Below are 21251 nucleotides of genomic sequence, written 5' to 3'. Positions count from 1 at the left end.
TAATGCTGATTGATACCATCTGTTCCTGACGCCTGTTAGTATGTCTGACATGTCTAACGAATCTTCTTTCTTTCCTGCTCTTATGAGGTTCCTGCTGTACCACGTTTTTTACCTCTATCTCTGGATCATTGGCAAATCTGCTCTCTCCTCCAACAACCGCTTTCCAGTCATTCCAGAGCCTATCCCGCTCATTTGTTCGTTGTAGCATTGAGCTCTTTCACAAACGTTAGGAAGCGTGGTCGAGCTCATTCGATGTGCGAAGTGTATTCTCCTGGAGCTTTTGACGAGTTGAAACCCGAGCCGGGTTTTATTTTGATGCTTTGAGATACCAATTTCGTGTGTTCGCTTTTGTACTATATATCTTATCGCCTAACAACTGAAATAGCCCCGTGAAGGTCATTAATAAGTCGTACTGTGTAGTCATGAGACTTATGACTATCTCTCTTCGTTAGTGCCTGAGGCTACGGCTGAGGTCGGGAGTTACCTAATCCGTTCCGCATGATCGGCTCAACTTCGATTTCGCCTCATGAGAGCACTCTCTCCGCCTCAACAACATTGTCTTCCCACTTCTGGGGTTTATCACCACAAAATATGTTGTCGTCCTCATTGCGTCGGGCGGCATGGGCGCCATTAGCGCCCGTGTCCGGCATCTGTCGTTCGTCTACCCAGGCTCTCGGTGCGTCGTCCGCAGGCCTTACCCCAACACGTCAACGGCGCTACTCTTCGTCATCTTCCAAGCCAAGTGACGGGTCGAGGAGGTTCGACGCCTCGTCCCAAACACCTGCAAAAGAAGTCAACGCTAAAGAGAAGCGTGAGGGGAAATCCTCGAGGCGACGGGGGAAAGACGGTAGCGGCCGCAGCGGTTCCAAGTCGAACCTGCCCACAGCCTTTTCGAGACTTCCCAGCGTCCCTTCAACGCAGCATCTGCAGCCCATTGGTCAGTTTAACGAAGACAGAGCGTGCATACATGGTCTAGAGACTAACAGCATGATTATTCGTACAGATGTTCACATTGCGTCTTTCTTTTCCATCCACCGACCCATCTCCGTCTCCACCACCGTTCCTCCCATCTCGAGCTCGGAAGCGTTCGATTCGCTTTTCGCAACCAAGCAGACCTCCAAGAACGGATCGGACGATGTGATTTTCACGCTCTCCTCTGCTGTCAACTCCATGGAGAACGTCGCGCACCGCTTTGCAGAAAATGACGGCTCCATGGGTGGGTTCGACTTTGAGAACGGCCAGATCGATGGGTTGGACATGTCCGAATTGAAGCTATCCGTGGAGGAATATACGCGACGTCTACGCCCATTTCAGCCCCCCCCTCCCCCAGTCCCGTACGTTTCATCAAAGGACCTTGTTGCTGCGGAATCGGGGGATCTACATCAACCGCAAGAAACGAGCTATTCGACTGTCCTGACAATCCAAGAGTCTACGCACTCTGACGGAAGCAAGACCTACGAGGCCCACACCACCCCTTTCATACAGGCTCGCTCCATGGAAGCGCCCGGTGCCGACGAGATAGAAGCCGTCATTGACGTCCCTCGTAGCTCGGATACCACCTATATTGAGCGCTTACGGAACAATGCAACAATGCACGCCCTGAGCACGCGAAGACGCCGCAAGCTGAAGATGAAGAAGCACAAGTTCAAGAAGCTGCTGCGCCGGACCAGGACCCTGAGACGGAAGCTTGACAAGGCTTAATCGGCTACTTCTCGACATGCACCTAGCTTGACCGCCCCTATTTACCCTCCCCCTTGCCTTGCATCCTCTAAGCTCCACCTCTTCTTTCAAAGACTCTCCACCTTTCAAATCGCATATCCGGGTAACTATTTCTCTACCATATTATTAGAACGCCGTTTTTTTTGATTCTTAAGCTTTCCACTAGTCTGCGTTCTGGGTCTTGGGCTATACTCTCTAGTGGCTCTCGTGCTCTGTACCTCTTGCATATCTTGCGCGACTCACACATCAATAGACGATTCTGACACCATCGATCCTTGTAGATCTAGGTGCTCTTGCACTGATGACTTCGTAGACGTCCCTTGCAGCTGTGCTGATCAATTACTCTATTACACACCCAGCGCTGTATCGAAGCTAGACTTTGCGTACAAGAAGTAGCTCTGGCTGATGGACTACCCGTCCCAAGATTGCCCAATAGATGCCTAGAATCCCGAAATGCTTGGAGAACAAAAAGAACCAATCAATCAATAGCTTTGATGACACAAAGAACACTATAGCTCGAAAAGCACATAGAAAAACATCACATTCAATCAATCAATCAACGCGGGTACAAGATCCGGTTTTTCTAGGATCACAGCAAAGCAACTCCCATAAAATACAGTTTCCGGAAATCATGCAATGTATCTACGATAAACTCCCTACCTCGGGGTCTAGCCTACATATTTCGTATGCGGGCTAGTCGAGGTGGTAATATAATTGTCAGGTTGTAAAAAATCCAACGTCCCTCCGTCCACCATCTGATCCAACTATAGCACTGCGTTACTTCAGAGAGTGATAGCTTGGTGGCCAATTACTCCAAGGTAAACCGATCAACATGTCATATAAGGTACGTCTGTTCAGAGTTCTGGTCTCGGTGCCTCGATGCTTGTAAACGAAAGTTATCGGCTGGTAAACTTCGCCTGGTACGCATCGATACAACGATAGTCCAGGAGCACGATCTTAAGTGCAAGAGGCCTCGAGGGTGGCGCGGGAGTTCATGAGAAGCGCAACAATGAGACCGTAAAGACCTGCAGGGGACCCGATATTAGGAAGCTGACCAAAGATGATTAAAGTATCGATTACTCACCCAGGACTTCAGCGAAAATGAGAATCAAAATCATTCCAACGTAGAGTCTTGGTTGCTGGGCTGTTCCGCGGACACCAGCGTCTCCGACGATACCAATGGCGAAACTGAATTGGAGCATTAGTTCAGTTTGTGAATGTACTATTGAAAGCAACGTACCCGGCAGCCAGACCCGCCAGACCGACAGCAAGACCAGCTCCAAGCTGCACCAACGCGGTGTAGAGGGGAACCTTCTGGCCCAAGTTGTTCGCGATAAGGACCGAAACGACGAGACCGTAGATACCAATAATACCAGCCATGACGACGGGCACGATGTCTATACATAGCGCTTAGAATATCACCGCATCCAAAGACTTGGAAAATGACGTACTCTTAACGATCAGGTCGGGGCGGAGGACGCCCATCGAGCAGACACCGACACCAGCCTTAGCGGTTCCATAGGCAGCTCCGAAGCAGGTGAAAACGATGGCTGAAGTGCAGCCGAGGGAGCCGAAGAACGGCTAGAGAAAGATTGTCAGTTATCAAGTCCCATTGTATGAACTGAACCGTTCGACTCGTAGTGCCGATAGAGACCGAGTCAATCGGGATCGATCCGGGTCTTGGGTCGTTGAAGATGAAGCTGGACTCACCGCGTAAACGGGACTATTTGAGTGACCATCAGTATATGAGACAGATGTACATATAGAGGATTCAGATCCATAGGCGACAACGGAGCATCGTTATGCCTGCGATAGCACGACGGAAAGGAGAAGCTTTGTGATGATTACGTACCAGAGCTCAGTGGCCATTTTGACGGTTAGATGAAACCGGAGAAATCAATATCGATCTGAAACTGGAGGAGCGATTGAGAAAATGAGGTATAGAGCAGGTAACCACTGCGAAAATGTCGTTGCGATGATGATGCGAGGGCCTGACGATGGAGGTCTGAACTGGAGGTTGGAGGCGAACACGCTGGTTGCTCTGGGGAGGCTAAGCACCTCCCGTGCCATCACGTGATATATCTTGGCAGTGGCTTTCATAGATCACCAGTAGTTACAAGCCACACTAGGCCAGTCACATACCTGTAAGTGAAATTGTAGATACTTCTGCACCAAGAGCCCGGATTGAAGAATTATACTATATATATTAGTGCTAGGCCTCATGAAAAAATTGTGCGACGACTACTGGTTTTGCGTAAATCAGCCGAGCCACTCTACTGAAGCTCTAACCTAATTCGAGAACCGGGAACATCTATCTTAGTGCAAGATCCGAACATATTTGGCTCAGGTTCAGACACAGGTTGTAGGAATGAGACGGCCTTCTCAGACAGTGCCCCGAAGTAGTTGGGTACAGTGACCAAGTCCTTTTGTGGCGCCCTGTGACTCAATAAAGAATCGGCGTTCGATACCACCCCGAAATCAACAGAAAGACAATTGGATGATGTCGTAGGGCTGCTATCGCTATGCGGCTGGGACGCTTCAACAGACACGAAGAATTGAACATAGTTACCCGGCTCAGCTGCCTGCGAGAGTGTCGATAGATCCTGTAAGGACGTCGGTAGCTCGAGAGAGAAGTCTAGCCCATTCACGGAGTCTGCGGCTGTGTTGGAAAGAATGTTGTCGAGAGATTGCAAGCTTTCATTACTTGGTTGTCCAAAGCTCATTTCTGGATCTAGTGACAGTAGACCCTGTTTCTTGCCCCATCCGCCGCCTCCACTCATCACGCGATGTAGTTTCGCGCCATTCACGATGGCCTGCGCAAGACCGCTGGAGGAATGCCTCGATCTGATGTATGGGCTTTCGGCAGATGTTTCAATCAAGGCCCAAACAGATACTCGTCGGTCACTAATGTCATGTTCCTCGATATAGCGCGGGAGTTCCTTTTCTAATTCGGAAGAAGCTGGCATTGGCTCGGTTGAGGTTCCTTCAATGTGTTTGGATATTTGACGGAGAATATTTCCCATGCTAGATATAACCTTTCGTCGCTCCCCTACCGGGTACAACGGGAGTTCCAGTGCACTGTCAAGTCTCGTAGGGGTAACTGTCACTGAGCATCTCGAAAGATCAAGTGCGCTTTCCAACCTGACTCTTTCTAAGGAAGGGTCGTAGGACCACCTAGCTCCCACCAGTGTATTCTCTTTGCCGTTGAGAAAGATAGTGTTTGCGAGTCGCAGTCCGATTTCGTGAACGGGGTGGTGCGCCACTTGTGCATCTTGGGTGTCCTTGCAAAAAGAGAAGAGCAAGGCGGGTTCCTCAGTTTCGACCGAACGGACCTGACGAGGAGAAACAGCCTTGCTTAATATATTTTCACCCCTTGCGAGCAAAACAGACACTCCCTCGGCTTCCGGCATGTCTCTAGATGAGCCTTGCACATGTTTGTATGGCAGTCGATCGATTACGGCAGTTATGGCGTGAATATGTGACGGAGAGTCCGAGGTGTTTTGGTAGAATCGGTTCATCCATTGTTCGAGAAATATGCCTTTCGCATTTGCCCAGCTAGCGAGGCCAGGAGTGAAAAGCAGAATTGGGACATATTGGGACGGCAGATTTGGGGCAGTAAGAGGTAAATTGGAGAAGATATCCTCTGGGGTCTCTTGAAGGATTAGAAAGTCTCGGATGGGATGTGTCTTAGGAAACTTACGAGTTGATCAGGAGTCGTGGTGAGCCAAGTACAGGCGTAGAGTTGACTGGCTACAGGCTCAGTCACCTTCGAACTAGTGTACGTGCGTATAGGAAGACGTTGCGAGTAGCTCATGGCCTGATTCCATGCGCGCATGCGCCAATGCAAATCAAGCCTGACAGGCAGTCGCGCTGGCACGGAGCGCGGGGCGAGCCCAATTGCTACCGACATGAAGGCATCGGTACTACTACCAGCGAAATTTCAGGGCAGTATTATTGGCAGGAGCGGTGGAATAGCTGTTTGTTGCTGAAGATCTTGAAGTCGGGGAAGCTTTGCCGCTGGGGAGCTTTTTCGACGGCTCACCTTGGCTGCCAAGCCTTCCGAGGTTCTGAGGTCAAAGGAACCATTTTCCATCATTATCTACTACGGAGTACTTCAATAATGTCGCATGGGTACTAGATTGTGTGTACAGTGCTACGAATTACGACTTGACGGCAACTTTAAATCAAGGCAAAAGTAAAACATCCAGGTAGCACTGGACACTGAGCCCGATATACCCTGCCAAATGATATCTGGGTCGGCAAAGCTTCATCCTAAATGCACCCTCTGACGGCACTACGATACGTCCACGGTCCTGGTGTCGGACAATGCACGGAGTCGATAATCTCCTTAAGAATTGTCCGGATCATTATTGTATCACTCGAGATCGACCGTCCCTGGTGCCGGAGCGATGGATCACGAGTTAGGCACCTTCTTTACTGTCGAGTTCACTGGCGCGAAGCCTGAGGTCGTATGGATGCTAAAAATGGAGCATCCGGGATGATATCATCCGCTTCGAGGAAGGAAGACCGTTCACCAGAGATCCAGAACGTGGCGGGAATTGACTATGGGGCTGTAGGGCTGTCGTCAACCCCGTAGTCAACAGCAATACTACTATGAATAACTAGTAGCATAGTAGCATTGCCCTTCTTTGACAGGATTAAGCTCACTTGGGAAAGTCGTAGGCTGACCCGATGATGCAGGCGGTTGCTGCTAGTGCATGAGAAGCCAAGTCCGAGGCTAGGCAACAGAATTCAGGGCAGAATGGGATCAACAGACCCAAATCCATAGCTTGTTTGGGTGAGGAAGAACCGTCAAGGAGGTCCTTGGAGTCCTGGAGCGACAGGCAGGGATATGCCTTGGAGGAGACTAGAGTACGTACATGGGAGTAATAATTTACCTGGTAGCAGCAGCAGCCAGCTTGAGCGATCAGCTTGAATGACATATCGACGTCCGTAGCAGAACAGCTTGAAGGCCAATCATGGCCATTGGACATAGTCATGAGCCACTGTGGCAGCGCCAGGATGACGTAGCAAAAATTGGCCAGGATCAAACATGATTTTCGCATTCAATGCGAACGATTACCGTTGGGTCAAGTAAGGCTCAATTATTGTTATTACTCTTTTCTTGCAAATCATCTCTTGAGCTACTCCCAACTAGTCTGCATTTTGCCCCCGCTTCTCAACGCCTTGAGGATTTAAGAACCGCTCATCTCTCCCGCCTTTCTCAATCTTCTCTCTTGTTCCTCTCCTATTTCACTCCCCGTCTCTCTTACAACAGCCTATCAGTCGTTGACCGTCGAGTCATCCATTCTATCGCTCCCCTACACAGTTTACGAGTTCATATAACGAAATAACTCACAATGCCTTTCACTGCCTCGTAAGTCCGCGGCATCCTCTGAACCCCCTGCAACAATCTAGCTACCCTCGATCGCTGTTCCCTCTACATCCGGAACCGTCGGCCATCCTATTTTCGCGCGCAAAGCCCCGAGCAAGAGTTTACTAATGGGTGCTATGTTCTAGTGACATTTGCAAGCTCATCTTTGCTTTCATCCTCCCCCCTCTAGGAGTGTTCCTTGAGCGCGGATGCGGTGCTGATTTCCTCATCAACATCTGTTTGACCATCCTGGGTTGGATTCCTGGTATCATCCACGCCATGTACGTTTTTCCCCAGATGACGTTTGCCAAGTCTACCTGAGCCGGCGTCAGAGCCCGACTAACCCGCTCCTACAGTTACATTATTTTCAAACACTAGACCGTCTAATATCGATTCCTGGAATTGCGACGCCAATCTCATCGCTGTTATACAACATCAACTCATCCGAAAAATGAAGTTGAAGCTGCGATTTGAACATGCCTGCTAGCTTCCGCGGAGGTCCGGGCGTGGCAGGACTTGAGCTAGACCATCCATCCCCGTTTCCTCCTTGGCGTCCCGCCTCCACCTTTCTTCGATATTTCTTCGGTCCGTTTTACGATAGTCGCATGCTGATGGCCGAATTTGGTTGATGTATCACTGGGTTATAATCTCTGCTGCCATGTCAGTTGTGTCGTGTTCGCGCGTTTTTGTTCTATGATACCAGCTCATGGTGCTTCTGGGCTTTGTTTTTCTCTACACTGAATGAATAATCTCATTAATGAAACCATTATTCGTTTACATCGTTTTGAATTGAATCCTTTCCGCTGAGAGGATGTCGGCAGCTGGATTCCCGCGCGGCACTGAAACTATCAAAGAAAGCGCCGTCGTTGTAGACCTCATCTCTGTAGATCTCGATTTCCTGCGTCATTTCCCTAGGTATGGTCGCCCAGTCGTCGTTACTCATCGGAAGACGGACAGGTTCGTCGTGCATGAAGGTACTCTTTATGAGAAAGCGCTTACCAGTCGATTCTAGCGGGTTGGCCACTTCATCGTCGAAGCGCCAGACCCATAATCAGCTGACTCGACGCTGATTGCTTCATCTTGCAGCATGGGCGCCAACCCCCGCCCCGGCGCCTGTTCATCAACACCTATCGTCACCCCTCCAAACAAAGCGCTTGCCCACGACCGACCCTGGTGTTTCATCACGGCGCGTACGAGAAACCATAGCGCCCCGTCTCACATCGGGAAGAATCTATGGCCCAGTCAATCGCCAGCATGTCTGAAGGAGTTGATCACCGTTTTCGCGCCAATAGCAGCAGAATGGCTCTAGCCGCCGTGATTCTTCATGATGATGTCTTCCTTCCACCTTGATGCCAGACGCTTTGGCTGCCCCGTCGCTTGTTATTCGGATTCCAACTCATTTCTTCTTTCTTCACTCTGTCTTGCAGCCATAGAATGATACACAATACATGTTAATGACTCGGGGAAAGAGCTCCTCTGTAGCTCAAAGATCTGGGTATGTGACTCATGAACATGCAACAACCGGTTATTGGGACGCTTCATGGTGGTGGTGTGAGTTGCCGAGAGTGACGCTAATTGAGAATCATGGACAGGCTACCGCACCATGTTATCATACTCCCTTCGTGCTACAGCCTTTATCCTTCTATCCCTCACGCGGTACACGCGAGCGACAACCGTTTCCTTACTTGATCTAATGCCAAAGTGTGCTTCAGAGTGCCTGGAGAGTTTCATAAGCACCGAATACCCGCGGAACGCATGCTCAACAGGATGTGACCTGAGTTATCTATGCACGACGAACACAACTAGCGGCTATACTCTGGGAGAGGCGGCCTTGCGGTGCAGCCTCTCGCTGTGTTCGATTGAAGTGGCAATGAGCTTCGACACCTATAGTATCTGCGAGTCTGTGCCAGGAGCTTTGCCGCGGACACACCCCACAATCGTTGCAACAATCACATCGCCTGGCAACCCGACATCTACTGTTACAAGACCTACTACCGTAACCACGATGCATACGGAGACCACGGCTATTCGCCCAACAGCAAGCTCGACGATAACGATGACAGAGCATACCTCTACAACAATTACAACATTTGAAAGCCCAACTTCAACCATAGACAACAGCGACGATTCGTCCGCCACAAGGACCGAAGAACCAACCACTACAGACCCCTCGGACTCAGCAGACCCAACACCGGCAGAAACGACAAGTGATTCTTTAGAAGGGGGCCTCAACTCGGGGGCGGTTATCGGCGTCTCAGTCGTTTCTGGTATTGCTGGGTTTTTTATTATCGGAGTCGTCATCTTCTTCTGTTGCAGGAAAGCCAGGCACAGAAATGCACAAGACCGAGAATTCTTTGAAATTGGAGGACATATGTCAGAGCCCCCCGATTTCAGCTTCCCGCCAAAACGCCCTCCATTGGGGCCTCGACCTTCGCCTGGGCATTTCCATGCAGATTCCGAAAGCGCGAGGCTTGTACCCCCGACAGATCCTGGACACCAGCATCCAGCCGTGATAGTCATCGAACCGGAAAACGACCATAAATACAACCATACGGCAGGAAATAACGCGGACAGGACCGCTTTATATTCTTATTCTAATCATGATTACGATGCCGCGTCGATCGCCTCTTCAAGGACAGTGTCCGACTTGCTCCCAGAGAAGCCAGCGTACGACCTTTATCCAAGACCGTTGAGGTGGAGCCAACAGAAAAAACCGAGGCCCTCCAGCGGGGCAACCTTTTTTGAAGAGGAGCATCACTCGGGTTCGAGGGAGCTTCCGAGTCCCCCAATCCCAAAAACTGTACTCTCCGATGGGTCACCGAAGGGGCGTAATCGGCCTCCTTTGGCAGGGCTACCTGCAAATCCCCGTGCAATGATGCATGGGTTTGGGGGACCTGCTATCAGGACCTCTGGACAAGGAAAGAAACCAGCTTATGCTGCCGCCCAGGAGGATCTTCAACCCTCTAATTCAGCCGACTTGCGACAAAACTCTCCATACCAATCCTCCCATATTGATTATGTCGAGGATGTGGATAATTATCATCATAGCTCCGATGCTGGATTCGTCGGGGCTAAAGTTATTCAACCTCCCAGACCAAACCATAGCACCGGCACGCCTCAAACCTCCTTTGATAACTACCCAGGATACGATTTTGAGTTCGATCTTAATATCAATAAAGACCCAGGCCCAGAGTCTCGGGGAGCATCTCGTCACTCTGGGAGTTTCCGTCCACTTACTCCAGTCAGGGAAATCAGAACACCGACAGCAGAAGTAAGGAACCCGATCGGCGAGGGTCCATCTAAATATGGGGCCGCAAGGTATCCACTGGGGTCCTCACTGGGCCCACATGACCAGCCTCAAGAAATGATTTCACGACCCCGGATAATCCGGCAAGACGACATCAAACGTGTCCAGATACGTCGTGGCAAGCCCTCGCCTAAAGAGGTGACAGTTCCTTACTGCCCCGATGACTATTGGTCTGAGCAGAGCAGTGAGCCCTCTGGGACCTCTGGGTACAATATACCCAGGAAGTCCGTCGAATACAAGTATACGGCAGAAATGATGGGCCGCATGGCTATGCCTAAGAAGAAACCGTCGCCTTCTGAGCGCAATCTGACACCATCCCGGAGAGGCACCGATTTGATACTCCAGGTGGAATAACGACATTCTCTTTCTTCGATGTATAAACTATATGGTGACGACTCTACTTTTTGACCTCATTAGCGCTGGTTACAAATTCTTCTCTTTCTGCTTCCTTCTCTTCTTGCTTTTATATATAGTCCTTGATGGACATTGCATCGGTGCGACCCTGGCTTTGTAAAAGTCATGGCAGGTGTCACTTTATCGTCTCTTGCCTTTCACATTATGATGTTCGTGTGCATAGACCTATTCTCTTTCCTTACCCAGCGCCTTGAACGATCTAATAGCTGAACGATCATAACTACCATCAGAAAATAGTCCTACAAGGATACTCATATGCTTCCTGGTCTTTTACTTTGCAGCTCAACCAAAATACCCCCCAACCTAGGGAAATCAAAGTTTTCCAAATGGTTATTCCTTGTCCTCCTAGTGGATAGCATCCCTCCATATAAGTAAGGGACGGCGTTAATCAAGCAACCATGACCTACAAGTACGCTATGTGTCTCCGACTCCGAATCCAGTTTCTATCCAGGGCCAGGCCTTTCGACAGTCTCCTAGGACTGCGCATAGCTACCCAGTTCTGGACTATAGATTTAGTCTCGCTATGGTTGCAGACCTGGTCAAAAGTCAACCACTCCACCTTGTTAGAGCACATGGATGGATGAGTGCTCATTAGCAGTCCTACTATTTACAATCCGCCTGATTTTCACATGTCAGATATACCGACAAAGTCAAACCCAGCGACGTAGTGTTTTGATGGTGATGCTGGCGATGGCTTAGCGAAGCAACCACACCTCAGCCCAAGGCTAGTGGCTGCATGAAAATCCAAAAGTGGAGCTTGAGAGGGATTTATTTATTCATAAATAAAACAATCAGCCAACCAAGCTATACTGAACGTCTGTTTGGCTTTGAGAGTCGGAACGCTGTGTTCCTGTTCGGGTTCGTGGACGTGTTTCATTTGCTCGCAAGAGAGCCCGAGCTGGCCGAGGAGCACGTTCTTGAGCCTTTTGCTTCCCGCGTTACCGTACCTTGTTAGGAGGCTTGATCGACTGGGTTCCAGCAGTAGTAGCAGTAGTAAAGTAGGTTAGGAGTAGTATGTAAGTGGCACGGGCCTGGGCCCACTATGATGTCAGGAGGGCGATCGCTGTCAGAAAGTGAGATGATTAACGGACATCCATTGATCCAACACTACCTAGCATTCTACCTACGGAGTACCTAACTCCACCCATCCATCCTCTGAGTTAGTCTGTAAGATGCAGCGCGTTGCTTCTGATGTGATTTCATCAACTGCAGAGTGCTGACCCGAGTCTCAGGGTTATGCATCCCAGAGACCAATCATGAAACAGCCGTCATTGGCATGACTTGACGCGATGAGGCGGGCTGTAAGGGAGGCGTTCGAGGTCAGGTATGTAATGGCGTTACTGTCTTGACACCTTATCTTCCTGTCCAATAGCTGACCTCCTTCTGTCAAGCTTCCCTTTGATGATATCAACTTCATCATCCTCTGCTCGTCTTCCATCACCGCCACTACTGACCTACTCCGTAATCATCCCGATGGACAGCCTCTAACATCAGCCGGCATGATCCTTTCTGACTTTGTCCCCCGATTTCCCCTCGCTCGGGGCCCGTCTCCACAACAGCGCGTCGTCCTCCACACTCGTTGATAGGCTAAGCGTCCGAGAATACTACGACCGAATCCCTTCAATACTCCAAGTTTAGCGAATTTCATGACATACCCACTCTACCGCGGGTTGATTCACGAGCAGAGGTGGACATGGCAAGGAACGGTAAACTCTCGACAGGGTGGAGCATGTCTAGCACCCAACAACAGTACATGTGTGAATCCACAGCATGCCTTGTCCACAGACTCTCGATGACGGAGACAAGAGGGGGTAGGTACATCTCAGTGGGCTCAACGCTTCTCCACCTCCGGTTCTACTTCATTATAATAATGGGTCTAAGTCTCCAGAACCAACCCTTCAACTTTCTTCTCTCACACCCATCTTCCCTCGATCATCTCTTCATACTCCACTCTACCGACCGTCTTGCTTTAGACTGAGCATCTCATCCACTTTTGCGCTGTACTAGAAGATCTTTCTGCAGTCGTCTTTTTCTCCATCACATCGGATTGTTCCTTCTAGTCTCCATCCTTTCCATCACGAATACACAAGACAAGATGTCCGTGGAAGATGCTATCACAGGTGGCGGCCGCCGCTACCGTCGGCTTTCCAGCATGTCGGCCAACCGGGCCGACTTGTTCAAGGGTCCAAACGTGGTTGTGCCCCCGAAGCACTTGATGGCCTCCTCTGATGCGGCGGAGTTTGCCGTTGAAATGGAAATGGCGAAGCAGCACATGGACGATGACTCCTCCTCAATAGAGGATGGATCCCCATTGGCTGCATCCCCAGCTACCTCACCTCTGATTCCAGCCACCACTACCATTACGGATTCCTTTGCGCTGGCTTTTGATATCGATGGTGTCCTCATTCGGGGCGGCAAGCCTATTCCTGCTGCCGTCGAAGCTATGAAGTATATCAATGGAGCCAACCCTTACGGTGTCAAGGTGTAAGTCCAATGGTAGTTTGCCCTCGTCAACGTATTATACTGATGGCTGTATAGTCCTTATATCTTCGTGACGAATGGTGGTGGCAAGACCGAGGAAGAACGATGTCTAGATCTCAGCCGGCAACTCGAGCTCGAGGTCTCTCCCGGCCAGTTTATCTGCGGCCACACCCCCATGCGGGAAATGGCTGAAAGATACGGCACGGTCCTTGTTGTCGGCGGCGAAGGCGAGAAATGCCGGATTGTCGCCGAAGGGTACGGATTCAAGAACGTTGTTACCCCTGGAGACATCATCAAAACCACCGACGACACCACTCCGTTCCGTCGACTGACAGAGGAAGAATACAAGAACTCCAAGGTCCTTGACCTACAGGAGACCCGCATCGATGCCATCTTCGTCTTTGCCGACAGTCGCGACTGGGCCGGAGACCAACAAATCATCCTGGATGTTCTAATGTCAAAGAACGGCAGTCTGGTCGAACGCTCCGAAACCTTCGACGAAGGCCCACCGATTTACTTCTCTCACAACGATGTCGTTTGGTCCACCTCCCATCAGCACTCGCGCATCGGTATGGGTGCTCTTCGCGCCTCCCTCGAAGCCATGTACAAGGCTGTGACGGGTAAAGAGCTGAACACCGTCGCCTTCGGCAAGCCTCAACTCGGCACATACGAGTTTGCTACCAGACTTCTTCGCCAGTGGCGTAAAGATACCCACGGCATCAACAAAGCCCCGGGAACTGTGTACTTTGTTGGCGATACACCCGAGTCTGATATTCGCGGTACGAACGAGTTCAACGCAGTCAGCGATTCCAACTGGTTCTCAATCCTGGTTAAGACCGGAGTTTATCAGGAGGGTACCATTCCTCGCTTCCCGCCGAAGAAAACTTGCGGTACCGTCCTTGACGCCGTCAAGTTCGCTATTGATCGCGAGCTTGGTTTGAAGGCAAATGGAACCATTGAGTCGGTCCCTACCGGTGACCGAGGGGAGGTCCGCAATTGAACGACTCGACGGTCCATCCTCATGATTTATGCTTAGATGATCTTTTGTTATAAAACTCGGCTGGCTAAATTGGTTCCCTTGTTTTCTCTACAACCCGACGCTTAGATTCCCCACTAATTTGTTTCTTATCTTTTTAATACTTCTACCAAATTCGAAATAGGATGTTCATGTTCATAGACTACAAAGTCGTTCATTACTCGTTCATTCAAGAGCTACTTCCAGTGCCTAAGGTCAAAGTTCAAATCAGACAAGACAATATAGAGGCTCAAATTGAATCGAGGACATTGCAAGTCCTGAACGGACATGACAGTACACGCATGATAAATCCGAGCGTATCACCACAGCTGACTCTACCCCATGCTCCTGGAAAGCCCTACGGTGGTACTGTAAAGTTGAGCACAGACACGCGGCTACCGCAACATGTTGCTCGCAGCCAGAACTAATGCAGTATGACGATGGCTTGCATGGCACTCTGCAAGCCACAAGCCACCCCCGGATATATGTACTCCGTCTGTAGTTGCATTTGAGTGTGGGTCGGGGGAGAGTCTTCCGATCATCTGTAGCTAGGCTAAGTTATAGTTAGTATTGCTGATCATAGATGTTTGTTTCTGGTAATAATGGTCTCAGCGGTCTGGTACAGTATGGCCCCAAAATTCTGTGTCTTTTCTTCCCACTGTCTCTGAGCCATTCGATAGAGTATAACAAAAAGCCTTAGTTATATAAGAAAGCAAAGGTAGACCCCACTCTGTTCTCCCACAAAGCCCTCGCAGCGCCCAGTATCGCCAAATACCACTTGCAATAGGGCATTTCTATCCTGGTATCAGTCGGTACAATCCATGTTCTCCTCTGTCTCGTCGCGCACTATATAGAGAACTTCATGAAGGTACGATCAACCCTCATCGCACCTTCCTCCCTGAGGGAGAGAGTTGAAATAGGAAGGTAGGATCCCGAAATAGGAAGGCACGACCAGTCCTCGGGCCATCGCGCCTTCTTCGGTAGGCGCAGGGAACTTCAACGAGATAGGAAAGAACTGTTCCAAGCAAACTGGGAAGGCACGAGCCGGTCACTTACCGTGCCTGCCTTATTACAGGACATGGTTGGAATAGGAAAGAATCCATCGTGACCTCACCCGTAGACAGGACTGGTGTCACTTTGATGGCTGGTCCAAGGCCGTGCCGGCCACATTGAAAGATGTAAGTATTGCCTTGAGGGGTTTGTTACGAAGGGTGTAGAGGAATGCCATCAAACGCGAACTTTGTGTGTCTGCCCCAGAAGTCGATTAAGCTACCTGCGGAGTCTTATCATATCGCGTGGATAAGTCCTCAGAGAGCTTGGCTGGGAGTTACTACTGAATCAGTAGCTGCCTGTAGAAAGCAGTCGACTCGGATTTCGAAGAAATGGCTCTATGCACGATTCAAGACGCAGTTGAGGTGTGTCATTATCCTGAACGGATGAGACATCGACCAAGGCTACTGCTAGTGATACTATACTGTAACTAAGGGAAATGGTAACAGTAATACTCATGTCGAGGCTTTACCGTACTGCCGCTGCAACCCGAGAGGCTATTGTTCCTGGCTTATATCAGGGGTGATATACCTCAAAATTCAAGGAGCGGGAGGACCGATATGGCAGTCCCGAAGCCACGACTGCTATTCTGACGACTCCAGGCGGGGTGGTCAATGGCCCCTCGACAAGGTTGGGTAGAGCCGCATAACGACGTCAGAGTGGACAGGGGTAAGATAACCTAATGGAAGTAGTCCGAGGTATCTCGTAAGTCCAACGTTTACGACTAGATTCCAAAGGAATAAAACTGTCTAGTGTATTCTGAAAGTGTCTATATAATGTATCTGTCAAGACTCTAATTAGTTTTTGCACAAAGAGGAGATGCCAATGGCCAAGTATGCGGTTCATTGAGATAGTCATGAAACCGAGTATTTGAAGCGGATGTTTAGCGAAGCGGGGATCTGCAGCCCGCCCACGAGCTAGCGTTGAGATTCGGTTGCGGAGTGTCCAATGACGAAGACTCGGAAGCGGGGTGTGTTGTCCTTTGAGGGACTCCTGTCATGTCATGTCATAGGGCCGGGACTCCGAGAACAACGCGGGATTAGGGCTAGTCAGCCATATGTACCCCGCGGGATCTGCCCGCTGTGGAATATGTGAGGTCAGGCGCAATATTAGCGCCCTGAAGAGTGTTGAGTCGCTTCACAGCTTAAATTCATTGTCAAGCCAGTGTTTGATCACGGTGTGTCCTTCTTCAAATCCCGGCTTGTCCATTCGAACCACAATCGCCGCATGGGTATGCCTGTGGTTGTGGATATAGACAGGGTATTTGCGGAAACCAATAGTGTTCAAGGATTTGATCATGGCGAATTGGTCTGGAGTGAGGGCTAAGGTGGGACGATTCTGCAGGTTGACGGTGCCGTAAGTACCGACTTTTGAAATACCGCTGGATTGCTCTGTCAAGGTCTGTGTCGGCGACGTCAAAGTTGGTGTCTCCTCTAGGGTGTCTGTCTTCGCAATAGGTTGTTCTGCTTGGGACTCCAGGTCTGAAGGAGCGGCGCTCGGCGAAATGTAATCAGGTTCCTGTCTCGCAGCTGCGTTTTCAAACACCTCCTCCATGGCAGTGCGAACGCGTTTGACGGCGACAGGCATACGGTAACGCCTGAAGGTATTTTCAGAACCCTCTTCATGGAAGCGTATCCGTTTCCGGCTGTGGAAGGTCTGAACAACCGCGTAGCCAAGGAAAATCGGAACGGCAATGATTAAAATGGTGCCGAACAAGAGCCAGAATGGGAGCTTGTTGAAGAAGCCTCGAATTTTCTTCCCCACCCGAGACGGAAAGGGAAGCTTCGCTTTTGGTTCTGATGGCAAAGAGTACAAGTCTGGATCAACGATAACAGAGTCGTAGCCCTTCACATAGTTGATGTTGGTATTTTCCAGATCACCAAAGTGGTCGACGCTCGTCAAAATAGTGGTGTAGAAGGGCGTGGTGCGATCGTTGATCACATTCCCATAGACAGTGCGGTGCTTGAATTTCTTCAGTGCCTGTATGAAGATGCTATCTGGATCCGCTAGCACGCTGAGGAGTGGTTTTTCCGAGTCGCGGAAAACATCAGTTAGGAACAACTGCTTCCCAGAAGTCGAAATAGTTCGAGACCCCAAGCCATTGAAAAATAGATTCTGTGCTCCTCTGACTGGCGCTCGGACTCCGAGGTGAGGAGATGCAAATGTTGTGAAGTTGACGGGTTCCAGCTTATCCAGCCAGCCCCGCGCATACAGCAAACCAAGGGCGTATCGAGCAATCAATCCACCGAGCGAGTATCCGACCACGCTCAGCTTCTGAATCTTGTGCCCATCAGTTTCCAGCGCGCTCAGCTTCTCTTCAATTTCGTGGGCGAGTCGCTCTCCGCACACTTCGATGCCATCGTATGTGAGATTGCCGGTGTTTCCCTCTGAGGCGAGAATGTGGAGTCGATCTTCGTCGTATCGTTTTCGCAGGGCCGAAGCGAGGGTGTTCATATGCGAAGCATTGCCCCAGAGACTTTGAGAGGGTCAGTTTTGAACAGCTAGTTGGGCACGCAGAGTTTGGTCCTACCCATGGACTAGCACACAGAGATAGTCTGCTTTTGAGGCGGGTTTACTGGGCTGTTCAGGTTCCATCGCGAAAGTGACAGGAAAAGAAGGAGTAATATGAATATGAATCAAGAAAATGATAAAAAAAAAGGGTAACCGCGCCGTTTATATTATATTTACAAAACTTGGCAGCTGAAGCGCATAAGATCAGGCAGCATGACTGCGACAGCCCCTTTCTCGTGTCTTCTTTGATTCTGGTGACGCTGGTCGGTGATTGCTGGCTTGCCTCCGGATGATCCCCTTAAGTCCGCTCCGGCTTACTTCAGCCACAGCTGGTTTCCTCAAACCTCCAGCTTAACTTCATCTCCATCTCCTACCGAACCTAGGATAATGATTCAAAAAGTCATTGTTATTGCCGGGCTACCTGGAACTCGTATGTACAAGCTAAAGCAGGAAATCTACTGATCTTGGCTCAAAGACAACCACAAACGTCGATCCCACCTTCCGATTGCAGACGAAAGACAAACAATCTTTCAAGATGGGTCTGCCACTGGCCCATGCGTCAACTTGAAGTATCCTGGCTGAAGGGTTTGATACACGCCTCGCGGGTCATATTTGGACGCAATGTCTCGCAATCTTGCCTTGTTGGCGTCGCCATAGCTGGAGACCACATCCTGGAACCGACTCGCGTAGTTCATGTAGACGAAATTGTTGTCTACCCCCCTGGACTTCGCCTCACTGACGGCATCATCAAAGAATTCATTGATGAAGTCGTTGATAGAATCATCATCAGAACCACTATTCCACATTCCGAGAACGTGCATCATGAGGATAGGACCACCAGACACATCCAAACCTAAGGCATTTCCGCCAGCATAGGACATCTTCTCTAGGACCGGCTCAGTGATGGCCTGGAAAATGAGTCCGACAATAGCACCAGGAATGTTAGAGATTTGAGGAAGCACGGAAAACCAATGATCGACCGCCCATTTTGCGAAATCCTCGTCGAGCTTGAAAGATCGGTTCCAAAAGATTTCGCGCAGGCCGTACTGATCTTGGGCAGCTAAGCCGTCACAATACTCCACCAAGCTCTTAGTGGTACTGGCATCTGAGAGAGCAGGTATGGAACGGTACTTCTCGAAGATGGCCGGGTCTCTCACGTTGTCGGCATAGGTCAATTCAGCCGATGCGACATTTGCTCCTCCCATGCTCGCGAAGATGACATATTGCTGAGCATTTCCGTCGACTGTTGCGTCTTTTGCTACGTCGACAAACGCTTCAACGACATTGGAGAACTTATCTTCACTGAAAACACGGGTAGTACCTGTGAGCGGTGGGCTGGGGATTGTGTAAAGATTGAATTTGGTAACAAGCCCAACATTGTTACCTCCACCACGCAAAGCCCAGTATAGATCGGGATGTTCAGTCTCGCTTGCTGTGAGTATATCGCCGTTTATCGCACTGACAACCTGCCCTTTCATCAATATGTTGCTTCCAATAGATGTGGCAATGACATACTTCGAAGCTCTCAACATTGTCCAGTGCCCACCCGTGCAGGTTTGAGAAATAAGAGATGCCACCACCGGTCAAGAGACCTCCAACCCCGATCTCCGAAGCGCGACCCCCTACAACAGCAAGGTCGTACGGTGCTAGGGCTTTGTATACCTGGCCCCACTTGTTGCCGGGTCCGATCGACGCAATGGACTTGTCTTTGTTCAGAGCAATCTCATTGAGGTCTTGAAATAGCATGGTGATCCCGCCTTGGCTGCTCGAAGCTCCAGCAAATGCAGCATGACCGCCACTTTTGGCTGCAAATGGGCAGTTTGTGCGCTGAGAGAGGAGAACCAGGGTGGAAACTTCAGTGTCGATTGAAGGGATGAAAACGCAAGCTGGCTTGACCTCGTTCTGCTGCGCCGACCAGTATGACTTGGTAACGTTTCGATAGTCGAATGAGTTCTCGACGAACACTTTCTCTGAACCGAAAAGATGACACAAAGTACCGCACTAGGTGCGAGAAAGAGGTCAGAACATGGACGCCAAATGCCATGAAATTCAAGATAACTTACAGCGCTCTGGCATTCGTTCTCCGCAGCCGCGCCATTCAGATGAGGAACAGCAGAGACGTCGACCCCGAGTCGATACAGAGCCGCGTCCACCTGGGTGTTTGAAGCTCCATACGGCAGTGCCAGAGAGTGGGTCACAACCCATGGAAGGAATAGAATCGTTTTGGAGGTCATCATTGCTGCGGTGCTGAGTTGTACCATCTGCAATGGCAAAAGCAAGTAGTGATGGTTGAACAGAATTAAGAAAGATGGGCAAGAAGACGAAAAAGATCAGAAGTGAAAGGAAGACGGGGCGGGATGCAGTGTGAATAACAGCAAAGAAAAACGTCCGCATTGTGATAATCACTTATAGAAGCGCTCGCATGGCGCTGTTCTTCCCTTCTTCAGTGTGAATCTGTGAATATTCACATCGGCAGCGGCTTTGGTCCAATGAAGACATAGAACAGACAAGGCGGCTACAGAGTGTTGGTTGTGTTGGACTTGGGGTAATTCACCTGCACCTCTATTGTTGGTCAACCACCCAATGATGTGTTGCCCTGCTAGGACTCGGTATGTTTTTCCACCTTTCTATCTCTCTTCACCTCGCTAAAGCCTAAAGGGTACATTGGCCGAACACCAAGAGCCCCGCTACCAATACCTTTCGTCCCTTCTCTTCATCCGAGCACCATTTTCTCGTTCCTCCACACCAAATTGATTATTACCGTGCAAGCCGATGCAAGCGCCAGCAGCTACTAGCAGTATCAGACTGACGCAGGATTCCGTGGCTTCATATCTCGCACATACGCGAGAGGGTACAGCTACGTGACCCTCCCAACTTGGGTTATGCCACCTGCAACCCAAACAGGCCAAAGGTTAACAATCCTGGGGTCTGAAAGAGAGAGCGAGGAAGCTGGCTATGGAGGCAGCGTCATCCGTGTCAGTTTCCCACTTCTTCTTACAACATTGCTCTAGACGAGTTCGTGGGAGTAATCCTGTTCATGACTGAACGCCCAAAACACCCATGCGAATATCCGCAAGCCTTCCAAAAGCATTGATTTTCATACAAGGCTTCGAGAAGACTTTGGTCCCCTGTCACCGATTCTTTGGATGACGTTCACAACACACACAATTACTTCATTGGCATTTTGGCACAACGTACTAGATACTCCTACCTTAAACTGGATTCGATTCATAGCTCGCAGCTAGGTGTCTGATCTTGTAACGGCTGAGGGAGAAACCAGAAGGCTAGCTCTGGAAATGTAATCTCTAACTGTAATTTACCAAGAACATGAATAGTTGGCAAAAGTTTTGTGACTCGCCTGGAGTCCCAATGGTTAGCAG

General features: G+C 49.9%; 7 protein-coding genes across 7 annotated transcripts; 3 read left to right on the top strand and 4 right to left on the bottom strand.

Moving 5' to 3' along the window:
* The first annotated feature begins 264 nt into the window (after nucleotides 1-264).
* Nucleotides 265-2036, top strand: BJY04DRAFT_92701 (mitochondrial 37S ribosomal protein mS38). Its single transcript, XM_073721308.1, has one exon. The coding sequence runs from the start codon at nucleotides 499-501 to the stop codon at nucleotides 1699-1701; it is 1203 nt and encodes a 400-aa protein (XP_073569502.1). The 5' UTR covers nucleotides 265-498; the 3' UTR covers nucleotides 1702-2036.
* A 510-nt stretch (nucleotides 2037-2546) lies between these two features.
* On the bottom strand, nucleotides 2547-3893 carry BJY04DRAFT_92362 (H(+)-transporting V0 sector ATPase subunit c). The gene is made up of 6 exons (XM_073721304.1): nucleotides 3572-3893; nucleotides 3430-3442; nucleotides 3171-3300; nucleotides 2960-3116; nucleotides 2804-2907; nucleotides 2547-2744 (listed from the first exon to the last, which is right to left on the bottom strand). Exons 1-6 carry the CDS (start codon nucleotides 3586-3588, stop codon nucleotides 2677-2679), a joined length of 489 nt encoding a protein of 162 aa, XP_073569501.1. The 5' UTR covers nucleotides 3589-3893; the 3' UTR covers nucleotides 2547-2676.
* A 1-nt stretch (nucleotide 3894) lies between these two features.
* Nucleotides 3895-6006, bottom strand: BJY04DRAFT_92488 (uncharacterized protein). Its single transcript, XM_073721306.1, has 2 exons — nucleotides 5420-6006; nucleotides 3895-5369 (listed from the first exon to the last, which is right to left on the bottom strand). Exons 1-2 carry the CDS (start codon nucleotides 5627-5629, stop codon nucleotides 3993-3995), a joined length of 1587 nt encoding a protein of 528 aa, XP_073569500.1. The 5' UTR covers nucleotides 5630-6006; the 3' UTR covers nucleotides 3895-3992.
* A 2543-nt stretch (nucleotides 6007-8549) lies between these two features.
* BJY04DRAFT_92724 (uncharacterized protein) lies at nucleotides 8550-11152 on the top strand. The gene has a single exon (XM_073721309.1). It carries the CDS (start codon nucleotides 8697-8699, stop codon nucleotides 10752-10754), a length of 2058 nt encoding a protein of 685 aa, XP_073569499.1. The 5' UTR covers nucleotides 8550-8696; the 3' UTR covers nucleotides 10755-11152.
* A 1534-nt stretch (nucleotides 11153-12686) lies between these two features.
* On the top strand, nucleotides 12687-14376 carry BJY04DRAFT_92619 (phosphatidyl synthase). The gene is made up of 2 exons (XM_073721307.1): nucleotides 12687-13298; nucleotides 13353-14376. The coding sequence occupies exons 1-2, from the start codon at nucleotides 12910-12912 to the stop codon at nucleotides 14293-14295; spliced, it is 1332 nt and encodes a 443-aa protein (XP_073569498.1). The 5' UTR covers nucleotides 12687-12909; the 3' UTR covers nucleotides 14296-14376.
* A 1731-nt stretch (nucleotides 14377-16107) lies between these two features.
* Nucleotides 16108-18107, bottom strand: BJY04DRAFT_193397 (lipase ROG1 family protein). The gene is made up of 2 exons (XM_073711911.1): nucleotides 17891-18107; nucleotides 16108-17836 (listed from the first exon to the last, which is right to left on the bottom strand). Exons 1-2 carry the CDS (start codon nucleotides 17953-17955, stop codon nucleotides 16498-16500), a joined length of 1404 nt encoding a protein of 467 aa, XP_073569497.1. The 5' UTR covers nucleotides 17956-18107; the 3' UTR covers nucleotides 16108-16497.
* Nucleotides 18108-18401: 294 nt separating this feature from the next.
* BJY04DRAFT_208584 (FAD-binding oxidoreductase) lies at nucleotides 18402-20108 on the bottom strand (the record flags this gene model as incomplete). The annotated part of the gene is made up of 3 exons (XM_073714004.1): nucleotides 18402-19337; nucleotides 19387-19872; nucleotides 19935-20108. The coding sequence occupies 3 exons, from the start codon at nucleotides 20106-20108 to the stop codon at nucleotides 18402-18404; spliced, it is 1596 nt and encodes a 531-aa protein (XP_073569496.1).
* Nucleotides 20109-21251: the final 1143 nt, after the last annotated feature.

The sequence above is a fragment of the Aspergillus karnatakaensis genome, assembly GCF_047715665.1.
Source record: "Aspergillus karnatakaensis strain CBS 102800 unplaced genomic scaffold BJY04scaffold_36, whole genome shotgun sequence".
NCBI classification, from domain to species: Eukaryota; Fungi; Ascomycota; class Eurotiomycetes; order Eurotiales; family Aspergillaceae; genus Aspergillus; species Aspergillus karnatakaensis.
This window is presented reverse-complemented; position numbering and strand designations above follow the sequence as displayed.

Coding starts and splice junctions, on each gene's coding strand:
- BJY04DRAFT_193397 (XM_073711911.1), bottom strand. CDS start 17,955: ATGGAACCTGAACAGCCCAGTAAACCCGCCTCAAAAGCAGACTATCTC. Junction 17,837..17,890: donor CTCTGTGTGCTAGTCCATGG/GTAGGACCAAAC, acceptor ACCCTCTCAAAG/TCTCTGGGGCAATGCTTCGC.
- BJY04DRAFT_92701 (XM_073721308.1), top strand. CDS start 499: ATGATCGGCTCAACTTCGATTTCGCCTCATGAGAGCACTCTCTCCGCC.
- BJY04DRAFT_92724 (XM_073721309.1), top strand. CDS start 8,697: ATGTTATCATACTCCCTTCGTGCTACAGCCTTTATCCTTCTATCCCTC.
- BJY04DRAFT_92362 (XM_073721304.1), bottom strand. Junction 3,117..3,170: donor CCCCGACCTGATCGTTAAGA/GTACGTCATTTT, acceptor CGCTATGTATAG/ACATCGTGCCCGTCGTCATG. Junction 2,908..2,959: donor CTGGCGGGTCTGGCTGCCGG/GTACGTTGCTTT, acceptor GCTCCAATTCAG/TTTCGCCATTGGTATCGTCG.
- BJY04DRAFT_92619 (XM_073721307.1), top strand. CDS start 12,910: ATGTCCGTGGAAGATGCTATCACAGGTGGCGGCCGCCGCTACCGTCGG. Junction 13,299..13,352: donor AACCCTTACGGTGTCAAGGT/GTAAGTCCAATG, acceptor ATGGCTGTATAG/TCCTTATATCTTCGTGACGA.
- BJY04DRAFT_92488 (XM_073721306.1), bottom strand. CDS start 5,629: ATGTCGGTAGCAATTGGGCTCGCCCCGCGCTCCGTGCCAGCGCGACTG. Junction 5,370..5,419: donor CCACGACTCCTGATCAACTC/GTAAGTTTCCTA, acceptor ATCCTTCAAGAG/ACCCCAGAGGATATCTTCTC.